The 14016-nt window shown below is 42.8% G+C and overlaps 1 protein-coding gene across 1 annotated transcript in view; it reads left to right on the forward strand.

The window, feature by feature from the left end:
• The window catches only part of LOC126983919 (uncharacterized), a 28842-nt gene extending 16508 nt beyond the window's left edge, over positions 1-12334 (forward strand). The window contains 12 exon segments of the mRNA XM_050837136.1: positions 341-573; positions 1287-1372; positions 2226-2587; positions 3023-3175; positions 3639-3770; positions 4084-4510; positions 5147-5321; positions 5856-5976; positions 6476-6596; positions 6878-7068; positions 7785-7931; positions 8588-12334. Of these exon segments, the coding sequence (XP_050693093.1) occupies positions 341-573; positions 1287-1372; positions 2226-2587; positions 3023-3175; positions 3639-3770; positions 4084-4510; positions 5147-5321; positions 5856-5976; positions 6476-6596; positions 6878-7068; positions 7785-7931; positions 8588-8740 (2301 nt within the window). The 3' untranslated portion in view covers positions 8741-12334.
• The last annotated feature ends 1682 nt before the right edge of the window (positions 12335-14016 follow it).

The raw sequence follows: 14016 nt of genomic DNA on the forward strand, positions 1-14016 counted from the left end.
AGAGAAAGAGAAAAATAACAAAGGAAAACTAAGACAACCAGACCAAAAACAAGCTTCCATAATACCCACAGAACTGCAGTCCACTCCACAATTTGCTCCTCCATGCCTTCCTCATCCTGTCCTTTCTTCTTCCCTCCATGCCTTCCTCATCCTGTCCTTTCTTCTTCCCTCCATGCCTTCCTCATCCTGTCCTTTCTTCTTCCCTCCATGCCTTCCTCATCCTGTCCTTTCTTCTTCCCTCCATGCCTTCCTCATCCTGTCCTTTCTTCCTCCCTCCATGCCTTCCTTTATTCCATCATAATAACAACAGGACAAAAGTAAACATCTGTCATCCCCACAGAACTGCTATCGAGAGAACAAGGAGAACGTTGGCTCCAACAAGTGGGTTCTGCCGGAGCCCTTTGAACCCCTTGCCCACGACCCTTCCTCAGCATCCTCAGACACAGAATCGGAGGACGAGACCACCGGAGGACGTCAGTCGGAGAAGGAGGTGTGGGTTGAGAACTATACCCGGGTGTGTCTGCGACCTGATACACCCCCCACGCCTCCCTCCTCGCCTTCCCCCTCGCATAGGTAAGTGAAAGGGGAAAGTTAACGGCCATCATCTGTTGTTAAGTCATAAGGTTTTATTTTTTACCCCTCTTTTTTATTGTTATTTTGTTATTGGTAACTCATATGGTAATTTTTATTTATTTATTCATTTATTTATTTATATATATTGTGTGTGTGTGTGTGTGTGTGTAAGGTCACTGTCACATTATCTATTTCAATACATATGTTTTTTCCTCTCTTCCAGTGGTGCACCAACCGTGTTCTTTCTGTATAATTCAAGTGTGTCTTCATGTCCATAAAATCCCTTTCCCCATCCTTTTCCAAGCTCAGTTCGGATTCTACACTTTATATGACGCAAAGTTTCCTATACTCAATTGCCACACTCCCCAAGAGGCTCAAGTGTAGAGTCCTTAACCCGTCTGCTGCGATTGGCATGGATTTGGCTTTCACTGGTAGCCTGGTAACATATAGTCCCAGGTCTTTCTCTGCCTCTGTGGTGGATAGTGGAGTGTTTCCCATGTGGTATTGGTTTGCTGGATATCCCCTCCCAAGGTGCATGACTTTACATTTTTCTTCACTGAATTGTAGCAGCCACTTTTTGTTCCATTCTTGTAGCTTGGTGATGTCTTCTAGTAGGAAATCCACAGTCAAGGGGTTAACTTGGTGTAGTTGTCAGAGAGGGCATCATCAGGTGCAGCTTGAAAGTTGTGTCATAACTCGAGAACCATTTGCAGCCTTGGTCCGTGGCGGGGAGACGGGAGTGACTCGAGGCAAGATCAGATTGGTGAACATTCCCAGCATAGCAGCCAGTCCGGGGAAAGTGAGTCCATGAGGCTTGTTGTGTGTGTCTGTTGATTGGGAAGGGTGAGAGACTTAGACAGAACTGCCAGGCTTATTAAAAGTAAACTAATAAACACATTGACCCTGGAACACATTCAATTTTTTTTTTTTACAGTAACACATTCATGGTCACTATTTTGTATCAATTTTTGGACAATGAAAAACAATACTTACAGTTCCTTTTATTAATTTTGTAAGACATCACCTGAAAATTTAATTTAATCTTTCAACGATAGTCTGAAAGAAAAAAAGAAAAAATGCAATTTTTTGTGGGTAACTAAAAAAAATGGAAAAAAGTTTTTTTTTTTTTTCTAGAAAACATTAAATCTCAGACTCTAGGTATAATTAGGAGATGTCCATTGACCAGTGGGCAGCAAGGGGGTGAGGGGCAGCACCGTGACCCGCAGCCTCCTAGCAGCACAACATCTTGTTGGTGGAACTGTCAAAGGGAACACATTCGTGGACACTATTGTGCTACAACCTTCATTATCTGACAAACAGAGTAAAAGAGCACACACCAACCACCTTCCACCAAACAGCACATCATTTTAGGAAGTTATAGGGGGCCCCACCCGTTTATCCTGCATAGAGCACATGTGCCACGCGCGCAAAGTTGAGATGGGTCACAATCGTGTCCTCGAATGTGTTCCAGGGTTAAGGATACATACTTTTGTAAAATGTATAGTGAGGAAGAAATAGCTATACAAAGTTACTAACCTCCAAATTTGGTCAATGAAACCTCATACAGCTTTGGAATTTCAGTTAACCAGTGAGGAATGATTGACTAAAACTATAATAGAACTTCCCTAAAACCTCTCGTCCATCCTTGGCAGTGTCGAGAGGCATGGCGGCCATGGGTTGCCTGCCACCACACAGCATGGGCAGCCAGCTCGTTCAGATCCAGCAGCCAGGCTCGACGACACCCTGCTTCTTCCTGGTGCAGGGGAGGCCTGGAGCGCCTGGCGGGGAGCTGGTGCCCATGCCCGGCACTGGCATGGGAGTGGGCAAAGGTATGCAGCCTGTCATCCTGCCCAGGTTCATGGACCATCAGCAGCAGGTTCAGATGTCCGGCCCACTCATGATGCAGCAGCAGATGTTCCGCTCCGCCGTGCCCTTACAGATGCAGCAGCAGGACCTCCCTGCCCCACACAAGCAGGAGACGCCCTTCGGCAAGCACTACAAGCAGTACTGTGAGGTGAGACGCTCGGCACACTCACAGGGAAATAGGGAAGGAACGTTACTGGTTTTATAGGGTGAAATATAACTCTTTTTTTACTATTATTTTAAAGCCTTAGAGGGTCAACTTATATATGAGATAGACCTCTAGGCAAACATCTACACTGTACTGCACTCCTAGCATTTCCATTTATCTTTTGTAGGCCATTCTTCTATGCCTCAAAGTGAAATAAAACTCTCATTATCACTACTATATTAAAGCCTTGGGGAGTCAACTAATATATGAGATAGACCCTTAGGCAAGCTCTGGACTCCTTTTATTTCTGTTCGTACGCCGTTTTTCTATATTCCCCAATGCAAACTAAAACTATCATTGTCAGTATTGTATTTTAGCTTTGTGGGGTCAACTTATATAAGAGCTAGACTTTTAGGCAGCATATATACTGTACTGCAGGCCATCATTCAGAGAGAAAGCAGCTTCCTGGGCGAGCTGAGCCAACGCTACCTGCTGCTGCGACACGTCTTCAAGTACCTGTCTGTGAGGGACCTGCTAGTGGCCTCGCAAGTCTGCATGCTGTGGCGCGACCTGGCACTCAGCCCTTCCCTGGTTAGTGCTACCCTCCTGTCACCTATCACTAGACTCTCTCCATCCTGCTATCCATTTTAAAGAGAAAGGGGATCTGTATTACCTTTTCATCAACAATTTCAGAGGAATCTACTGTTTTTCATTCTTGGAGCAGCATTTTGTAAACGTTCATAGCTTTTTTTTTTTTTTTTTTTTTTTTTTTTTTTGTGTGTGTGTGTGTGTGTGTGTGTGTGTGTGTGTGTGTTGCCTGTAGCGCCAGTGAACCTTCTTGAGGGGCCTTATGGACGACCCCAGCCCGTTAGTGGCGCTGGCTAATTTTATTTATAGTGGCTGCCGTGATGTATGACTCCTGCTTGGCCTATGCTGCCCCCCGGTGTTCCTCTTGACCGAAGTCACTGAAGTTAAGGTTGCCCACAATTAGCCCTGATCTGTCTTAGTTACCATAGAAAATGATTATTATGACGGTTGTGTTTTCTGTTTTAAGTGGGAGACGGTGAGGTTGCGGAACGTGTGTGTGACAGACTGGAGTGAGTTTGCGAGGTTCCTGGACCAGCGGAACACCAAAAACCTGGACCTGAGGAAGATGAGGCTCAAGGAAGTGGATATTACCAAAAGGGTGAGAAAGTTATGTATAGTTTTGTGTGTTTGAGGCAGTTTCTAGGTTGGTATTTTCAAATCCTTCTGCCTCTCACATCAGCTATTTCCAAAAGCTAAAAGGGCGACCAGTTGGATTCTAATGAGTGTTCTTTTAAGTTCATGGGCACAGAAGAAGGGTCAAACTAGCACCAGGGCCATCAAACTACCCCTGGAAATGCCTCCTAAAACTCCTATTTTGAAAGCCTCATCAGATCTTTGTGTATATGAAGTTTGAGCATATGACTGCTACTAATGCATTGTGAGTACTCATAAATAAAAATAATCTTCAACAGAGCTCAAAGAATGGAGGAAAACACAAACTCAAAGTCAAAGGGAGTTCCAGTATAACACAAGAAGCCAACACAAGCTCAGAATCCCTCAAGAAATCGCCCAGGGACTCACTCACCCACCAGGACCCAAGCACAAAGAAAGCTCGAGGGGTGAACGAGAACCAGGAATCGTCACACAGGAACCACCACCCACCGAACAGTGCAGACGATGGCGAGTCTTCACTAACCCGTAATAGACCTGGTGATATCTACGAGTCTTTGAGCCGGAAAGTTAAAGAGGAAGAAATGGAGGTAGACGAGGATAAGAGAAGTGATAGTCAAAGCAGTGGAGAGCTTTGCATGGACTGTGAGGAAGAGGAAAAAGAGTTAAAAGACAGCACCAGCAATAGGGGAAAAGAAAGCACTCTGAAATCTAACGAAACTCGAGCAGGTAAGAATTTCAGTAGTCATTAATTAGTAAACCCTGTAGGAAAGAAAGTGTTAAGGAAATGCTTTGGTACTTGTAAGAAGGAAAAGGAGTCAGTCAGATATTAAAGGAAAGAGAGAAGAGAGAGAGGGAGGGGAAGAGAAGAGAGAGAGAGAAGAGAAGAGAAGGGAAGAGAAGAGAAAAAAAGGAAAGGGAAGAGAAAAAATAAGGAGAAAGTAAAGGAAAGAAAAAGTGTGAGAGAGACAGAGAAAGAAAGAATGAGAGAGAGAGAGAGAGAGAGAGAGAGAGAGAGAGAGAGAGAGAGAGAGAGAGAGAGAGAGAGAGAGAGAGAGAGAGAGAGAGAGAGAGAGCAAAAAAGAAAAAAGAAAGGGAAAAAAATAGAAAGGACAGTAAAAAAAAAAGAATAGGAAAAATAAAAGGAAAAAATATACCATGAGAGAAAGAAATGGAGTCACCCCCCTTCACCCCCTCTCTAACCCCACCCCCTCACTCCCTCTCTTAACCCCTCTAACCCCCCTCACCCCACCCCCTCACTCCCTCTCTTAACCCCCATCACCCCACCCCCTCACTCCCTCTCTTAACCCCCCATCACCCCACCCCTTCCTCCCCACTCTAACCCCCCTTCCCTCACCCCCTCAGGTCATCAGGAGGCACAGTGGCAGGATATCTTTGGTGCGCTGAGTCTGGTGCGGTGCCTGCGGGGCGTGACGCTGCCCTCCTGCCCCGGCCATGTGCTGCAGCTGCTCCTCGCCTCGTGTCGGCACCTCACCTGCATCAACGCCATGGACCTTAGACACCCCTCCGGTCCTATCAGGTAGGGCGTCTTTTTTTATTTTTTTATTTATTTATTTTATTTTATATATATATTTATTTTACTCTTTCTTTCTTTCTTTCTTTAGTTAGTTAGTTAGTTTTCTTTTTCTTTCTTTTTCTTTTTGTCATTTTTTGCTCCTTCCTTTTCTATTTATTTTATTTTTCCTCTATAGCTAGATGTATTTTTTTTGCGATTGGCACAAATTTGGCCTTCACTGGTAGCCTGGTAACATACAGTCCCAGGTCTTTCTCTGCCTCTGTGGTGGATAGTGGAGTGTTCCCATGTGGTATTGGTATGCCGGATATCCCTTCCCAAGATCTATGACATTACATTTTTCTTCATTGAATTGTAGCAGCCACTTTTTCTTCCATTCCTGTAGCTTGGTGATGTCTTCTTGTAGGAAATCTACAGTCAAGGGGTTAAGGAACACATTACCTCATAGCTGCGGATTGGCTCACCCTTAGGCTATTCATATACTTATTTACTTAGTTTATACATCATTTTCATAATTTATTTTCCTCTCTCTATGGCCAGGTTCGACCCAGCGTACCTCATGGAAACGGCGGACCTCACAGAACTGCGGATTGGCTCCCCCTCTGGCTTCTCCCTCACCACTAACTTCAACTTCATCAAGCTGCAGAAACTCAGAGTCCTGGTAGGTTAGTGGTAGTAGTAGTAGTAGTTGTAGTAGTAGTTTCATTGTAGTGGTTATTTTAATAGTAGGGTAGTTTTATTTTTTTTAGATCTATTGATTGTGTATTTTTGTCTTGGTATCTTGCTTATATATTTAGTTTAGGAAAATGTAAGGTAATTGATCTAGCAGCTGTAATAGTAGTAGTAGGAGGAGGATTGGAAGAAGTTATAGTAATAGTTGTAATAGTAGTAGTAACAGCAGTAGCAACAGTAATTCATAGCAGTAATAATGGTAATACTAGCTATAATCACTACTTTTTTGTCTTATTTTTCATGGTAAGAGAATACAGACTAATTATAAAACAAAAACATAATATAATGCCCAAAACAACAACATGCAACACCCATAAGAAAATAAACCAAGATACACCAACAAGAAATACATCAAACTTATTAATGAGTGTTTCTGCAACCATTCCTATTCCCTGAAGCAGCAGTTCATACCTTCCCCTTCCCTGCAGGTGATGCGGGGCCTGACGGGGGACAGCTGGCCATACCTGGGGACCAACCTTACAACCCTGCAAGTGGGCCCCATCAAGACCTTCACTGCCAGGACTTGGGCAAACCTGGGCAGCATGACCAGTGAGTTGTTATTTATTTATTTATATATATTTTTTTTTTTAAGTATAGGAAACGGCTCAGGCAAAAAACGTATAAGTGAGTTAGATTTTTGCAATAAAGGAAGCAGAAGATTTTTCATGGGTACAGATTTATTTTCAAGAAAAAACACTACATTATCAACATCAATTTGAATTTCACACTGCTCTTCTTATAGCAACATGGCACCTGTGATCATCTCCATCAAACTCTTCTATCAAAATCTATGGCTCTGGTGGTGACTGACCTGTGACCTGTTCCCCTAGACCTGCAAGCACTGTGGCTGGAGGATGGTGGGTCGCTGTTTGACTCCAGTGTCTGCGAGGGCCTGAGTCGCTTGACCAGCCTTCGTCGCCTCTGCCTCTTCAACTTCGTGGTGGGGCCGAAACTTGGAAATGCCCTCAAAAAGCTGCCACGTCTTGACCGCCTTTTCGTGCTTCCTGTGGGCACTGAGGAGGTGGGTGCCCACTTAGCCTTATGTTTGTAGGGTCTAACCTGCTGTCTCTCTCTCTTCCTTGTCCATGTGAGGAATAGAATGTGTGATTTTTCTCCCTCTCCTGTTTAACTCATTTATAATGATGACAAAGATAGTGCAGTAGAAATGGCAGCTGCATTGTCCTTGATATCTGGTAATTATGGAGGAAGGGAGGGATGGAGGGATTGAGAGAGAAAGGAGATAGACTGGGAAATACAGAAAAAAAGCAGAAATAGGAAATGAGGCGGTGACTGAGTGGTTAGTATACCGACGCTGTGTCCAGGAGGATGCAGGTTCGAGTCCTGCCTGCTGCCACAGTTAGGATTTCTCAGTCACTGCTGAGTGGCCCAAGGCTACCCACATGCTGTCCTGAAGACTACCTATCAACCTTGACTCTAGATTCTCTAGAGAGAGGATCAAAGATGAGTTCTGGGGGGCAGCATGAGCCAAGCAAAACAGCACCTCTATAAATACTTGCCTGCCCCACAATGGGCTGAGGCCAATTATCAGGCCCGGCCAAGAAAACCTACCCCAGCCATAGGCCGAAAGCCCGAAACAAACAAACAAAATAAAATCTGGATGAGTAGAATTACATCCTTTATTTAAGCTGATTAAGTGTCTGGAAACCACTAGAATTCCCCATTTATATTACTCACAGTTAATATATATATTCTCACGTCTCCTTATCCTGCACCCAGGCTAGCATCGTGAGTCAGAATGGCAACATGCTGGCAGCGGTGGAGGTGCTGCGCCACGTGGAGGAGCTGGTCTGGGCCGTCCATGCCAGTGACGTCTACTTCTCCGGAGGCTGTGACTGCATCCGCATGTCACCCAACGACTCTAAGGTATGTTATTTATTTATTTATTTATATTTTTTGAATTTATTATTTTTTAACAGCAAGGGAAGCAGTTCAAGGGCAAAAACAGGGTAGGAGAAACACGAGGAGGGAATGATCACCTGTTTGTATACCCTGCTTCAACTAGTATACAGAGGGCATGTATCTATCCCATTGTCTTTGTATATAAAATAGATCTAATTTATTTTCTCTTCATATAGATCCAATGCATTTTCTTTCTCCTCTCCGTAACACCAGATGTACAAGGGGATGCAAGTGAGCCCTGAGATCTCTACTTAACCTTGTATCCTCTTTGTATAGTATAGATCTAATATACTTTCTCTTCCATACAAATCTAACACATGTTCTTTCTTTCCTCTATTCACCAGATGTACAAGGGAATGCAAGAGAGCCCTGATAGCAACCTGTGATCTCTACCTAACCTTTTATCCTCCTTGTATAGTATAAATCTAATATATTTTCTCTTCCATATAGATCTAACACGTTCTTTCTTTCCCTAACACCAGATGTACAAGGGAATGCAAGAGAGCCCTGATAGCAACCTGTGATCTCTACCTAACCTTTTATCCTCTTTGTATAGTATAAATCTAATATATTTTCTCTTCCATACAGATCTAACACGTTCTTTCTTTCCCTAACACCAGATGTACAAGGGGATGCAAGAGAGCCCTGATAGCAACCTGTGGTCCCTGCCAAAGCTGGAGATGGTGTTGAAGAGGCAGCTCCCTCACTCCAACATGCGGATTATTAAACTGGACCCAACAGCCGCCTCACATCTCGCTCTGGCCACACTCTGAACAGCCCATCCTTGTCTTAGTCATTTACTGCTTCACATCCCCCTCTGGTGTTCTAAACAACCCTTCCTTTTCTTCCTCTTATACTGCTTCTCGTTACATTCTGTAACTCTAAACAGCCTCACTATTTTGTATTCCAGTACCTTATCTTTTTAACTATTCCCTGGCCAGTCTCTAAACAGCCTCTCCTTGCCTTCTTATATGCTTCATGTTCCTCTAAGTCACTCTAAACAGTCTAACTTTGCATCTCAGTACCTTATCTTTTTAACTATTCTTGGGCCAATGTCTAAACAGCCCATCCTTTTCTTCTTAAACAGCCTCACTTTGCATCAACATACCTAATCTTTTTAACTATTCTCTGGCCAGTCTCTAAACAGCCTCTCCTTGTCTTCTCATATGCTTCCCGTTCCTCTAAGTCACTCTAAACAGTCTCACTTTGCATCTCGGTACCTTATCTTTTTAACTATTCTTGGGCCAATCTCTAAACGGCCCCTCCTTTTATTTTTCTTAAACTGCTTCCCTGTTCCCTTATGTCAAGCTAAACAGCCTCATTTAGCATCAACATACCTAATCTTTTTAACTATTCTCTGCCCACCCTCTAAACAGCCTCTCCTTGTCTTCATCTTAAACTACTTCCCATTCCTTTTACGTCACTCTAAACAGCCTCACTATCTTCTATCCTAGTACCTAATCTTTTTACTTCACTCTCATTCCCTGTTGCTCTTGAAAGGGATTTGATCCTAAAACCACTGATTCTCTTCATATCTTATCTTGGCCATTCACTAGAGGTTCTTATGGCATATTTAAAAAGTAGAGATATGCTGCTCCCTTTCCATTCCTTCTTATTCTGCTCCCTATCCACCCTTAGGCATTCACTAGAGGTTCTCATGGTATATTTAACCCCTCTGGGACCAGCAGCGGTGGTAATCTTGGTGCTGCCAGGACAGGCCCTCCAGCGCTAAACACCAAAAATAGCCTACAATGAACGAGCAAAATTTAATGAAACAGACTTTGTACTCACTATTAAGTCTTCCTCTTTCTAATGTTGCCATCCAGAAGTCTCTGCATGCCATGGTTATGGAGAGACCGCATTGAAGAGGAGAGAATTATGGCGGGAACAGCCATGCGTCCATTTTGGCTGCTTGGCCATGGCTAGGTTGTAATGAAAACGGGTGCCCCAAGCTCTATTTACACAAGCTAGTCTATAATATAAGCTCCCTCCATGCAATAAACCCCCTATTGTGTGTGGTTAGCATAGGGTTGCCACCTTGACATCAGAAAAATATGGAACATCTCGTTCTCCAATACGGAAAGAATCTGTATTTTAAAGGACGGGTGGCAACACAAAAATTTCTGACAGTCGTAGCCTGCTGCTTGTGGAGGCAGGAGGAAGGGGGGTCGTGTACTGTACACATATTTGACAAACATAATTTTACGGCCTGTTTTTTTAGATTAACCGAAAAATGCCATCACTACAGCTTTAAAATGCTGAATTTTATCTGCTTGCCCATTCAGACAGACATATACGGAACAAATGGAGTTCCGTATTGGTTCAAAACGGAACACACCATTTCATTCTCCAATACAGAACGATTCCATATTTTAAGGGATGGGTAGTCACCCTAGGTTAGCGGGAGGGTAATACATGTGGTGTTCAGGTCCGAGGGTGGGAGGGTGCGGGCAGGAAATCAGACTCATCAGAATCAGTGTCACTGTTTTTTGCCATGATAAGAGCAGAGCAGAGACTGACAGAATAGCCAAACTAATTCTCGGGCAGAGTTCCCAATAAGTGAATTACAAAAATAAGCGAAATGTAGCTAAATGTGGCATAAAAACAGCAAGGCTGTTATAACCGCCTCTGGTCCTTTAGGGGGTTAAAGGTTAGAAATACACTGCTTCCTTTCCTTCTTATGTTGCTTCCTATCCACCCTTGGCCATTCAGTAGAGGCTTTCATGGCGTATTATTTAAGAGGTAGAATCAAGCTGCTCCCTTTCCATTCTCATAATTCCAAGGCCATATATTTAAGGCTCTTTTGAGATAGCACCAAGAACCCACTTGTCTTTACTACTCTCTGTCCCTTAGTATTCCCTCTCTTAAGGGTGATAGTGGCTTAAACCTGAGATGAATAAGGGAAGATGGAGTTGCAGAAGAGACTAAAAGGTTAAGGGATAGTTCGATGAAAGAGTAAAAGGGGAAAGAAGGGAGAAGAGAAAAGAGAAGAATAGGTGGAGATGAAGATGTGAAGACTTATGAAATCAATGAAAACAACAGCCTTCAAACCTGACAATCAGAGATGAAAAAAATGAAAATTGACTAAAAAAAAAGACTTGAAGATTGAAAAAGAGTCTAATAAGAGAAAAAGTAGAGAAAAGGAGGATCAAAAAATACATCAGCCTCCAATCTTGACAACCCGAGACTGAATATGAAGTAAGACGAGTGATTTGAAGATTGAGGAAGAGTTTGATAAGAGAAAAAGGCAAAGAAAAGTCCCATGCAAGCAACAGCCTTCACTTTGCACCACTGAACAGCTCGCTTGCTCTTTTCCTCGACCGTTTGACATGCATCTGTGCCGTGTCCAAGTACTGGGGCGCCAACACAGGTAAAATCCATGCTGTCCCTGTTGGTATGACTGATCTGAATAACTAGCATAGAGGTGGAGTTGCTGACTAACACGATGGATGGTGAGATGGTATAGGCGTTGTCCCCCTGATATAAATACAGTACGTTGAAAGGTAGTATGAACTGTATGTGAAGTTGGTTATATCTGGGTAATTATCATAGCGGCAGAGTGGCTGACTAACACAATGGATGACGTGATAGCCATTGTCTCGCTGATATAAAAACAGTACGTTGAAAGGTAGTCTGAACTGTATGTGAAGTTGGTTATATCTGGGTAATTATCATAGCGGCAGAGTGGCTGACTAACACAATGGACGACGTGAAGGTAGCCATTGTCTCACTGATATAAAAACAGTACGTTGAAAGATAGTCTGAAATGTATAAGTTGGTAATATCTAGCATAATTTTTTTCCACTATTAAGGTTCCTAAGGTCCTATACACACTGGGTATTATATTAAGTAAAAATAGTTAGTTTGAGCTCCCTCTGTTGCATTTCTGTGTACATAATAGTAGTAATCAGCCATTGCAAGACACTTTTAACTGAATTGATATGAGTAGTATGTCATTTCAAGTTAACAATTTCAGTGGGAATGTAGATGTAAAAATATATTAAATTGTCTGGCCAGCAGTATAGTGTAGGTCCATGCCTATAGGACTAGGTTATTAGGATGAACAGAAATTAGCTTTTTATGTAATTTAAGGCTGGCTTATAATTTTAGTTGAAACATGAGGCGAGCTTACAGTGTTTTAAGAATAATTAGATATTCAGTAGTAACACAAGCTATCAATGTGCCCCAGAATATATGATTGACAGTATCAACTATCAATCAATCAATCAATCAGTATCAGACACGTATACTCATTCGTACGCATTTAGTGAGTAACTAAATTTTTAATTTTAATTATATATAATTTAAATTTTTTTCTAAGCTTATAATAATAATAATAATAATAATAATAATAATAATAATAATAATAGTTTTATTTCGCCTAACGGCATATTTAGAAAAACAGGACAAGTAAACGAACAAGATCAACGGAGATACAAATACACTTAAGTAGATGACAGCTTGTAATTATATACGCGTGTGCACGGCACACTTATGCACAATCTACACGAACAGAAGGCCCAGCCACTCCGGCCGCATAGATCCATATACATAGACCGAGCTCTGTCTGACGAAGGTGATGATGGAGTTCCCAGATTGTTCCACTCTACTCCTCATACTGTACGCGGCGTAGCGTCGCAGCACAGCCAGACAGTTCATCCCATGCCCAGTGAAGGCCACGGATGAGCTAGTCCATCTAGGTAGCCCCAGATCCAAAAGCCACTTGAGGATGTCGTTATGACAGACCCAGACGGTTCTGCGGTGGTACTGCGACCACAGCGAGTTGCAGTAGAGAGATTAGCAGTGGCTCCTGAATAACTCCTACTTCACTTCCGTGCTGCAGAAGGAGAATTTCCTCAGCAGCGTGTTACCGATGACTGTGATCGAGCTTGTTGGTCTGCTTCTTGATGTTATCAACACGTTTACCTGTATGAAGTAGTACAACGTAAAAACAATACAGTATTTACTATAACCATTGATTTATTCACATTATGGATGAAGTCAACTGGAGAGAGCATGTTTTGTCTCTTACATAAACTATTTTCAAAGGCCAAAAAGGATTGGGTTCTATAATATGAGAGTACAGAGGAATGATCACATTACCTCCAGGGCCATAAAACTACCCTAGAAAGACCCAGAACTCCTATGAAAGCCTTGTCAAATAGGTTCCTAGCTAGGGTGCCGATCTGTTTAATTAGAAATGTGACCCCTGATGGAGTAGTTGAGGCTGAAGGCATAAAGGTTGGTGTGGCTACTATAGGATGATTTACTATTTCAGAGCTAGCAGGATAGCCATATACGGTGTGACAGGACATATATGACCTGCTGGCCTGCCCTGTGCTATGTAATGGCCCAGGGGTTGTGGTCATTATTTAGGCCTACGATCGAGGAGCCACAGCGGGAAATTGATTCAAGGTTAGTGAGCCAAAATTTAGTTTCTTTTGGCCGCGATTATAATATTTCTTTTGGCCGCGATTATAATATTTCTTTTGGCCGCGATTATAATATTTCTTTTGGCCGCGATTATAATATTTCTCTTGGCCGCGATTATAATATTTCTTTTGGCCGCGATTATAATATTTCTTTTGGCCGCGATTATAATATTTCTCTTGGCCGCGATTATAATATTTCTTTTGGCCGCGATTATAATATTTCTTTTGGCCGCGATTATAATATTTCTTTTGGCCGCGATTATAATATTTCTCTTGGCCGCGATTATAATATTTCTCTTGGCCGCGATTATAATATTTCTTTTGGCCGCGATTATAATATTCCTTTTGGCCGCGATTACAATATATTTCTTTTGAGAGAGAGAGAGAGAGAGAGAGAGAGAGAGAGAGAGAGAGAGAGAGAGAGAATGTAGGAGTTCAAAGTGCTGTTGAGGTCATGTGGCCACACCGTTGACCTCACCAGTCCCGCCATGTGGTGAAGGTCAGAACTCCTCCTCCCTTCTTCTGTCAAGGTGGAGGGACAGGGAGGGGAGGGGAGGGTCCTGTTCCACCTGGGATCTCATTATCCGACCAAGTTTATAAGTAGCCACACCCTCTAC

The sequence above is a fragment of the Eriocheir sinensis genome, chromosome 55, assembly GCF_024679095.1.
Source record: "Eriocheir sinensis breed Jianghai 21 chromosome 55, ASM2467909v1, whole genome shotgun sequence".
Classification (NCBI taxonomy): Eukaryota; Metazoa; Arthropoda; class Malacostraca; order Decapoda; family Varunidae; genus Eriocheir; species Eriocheir sinensis.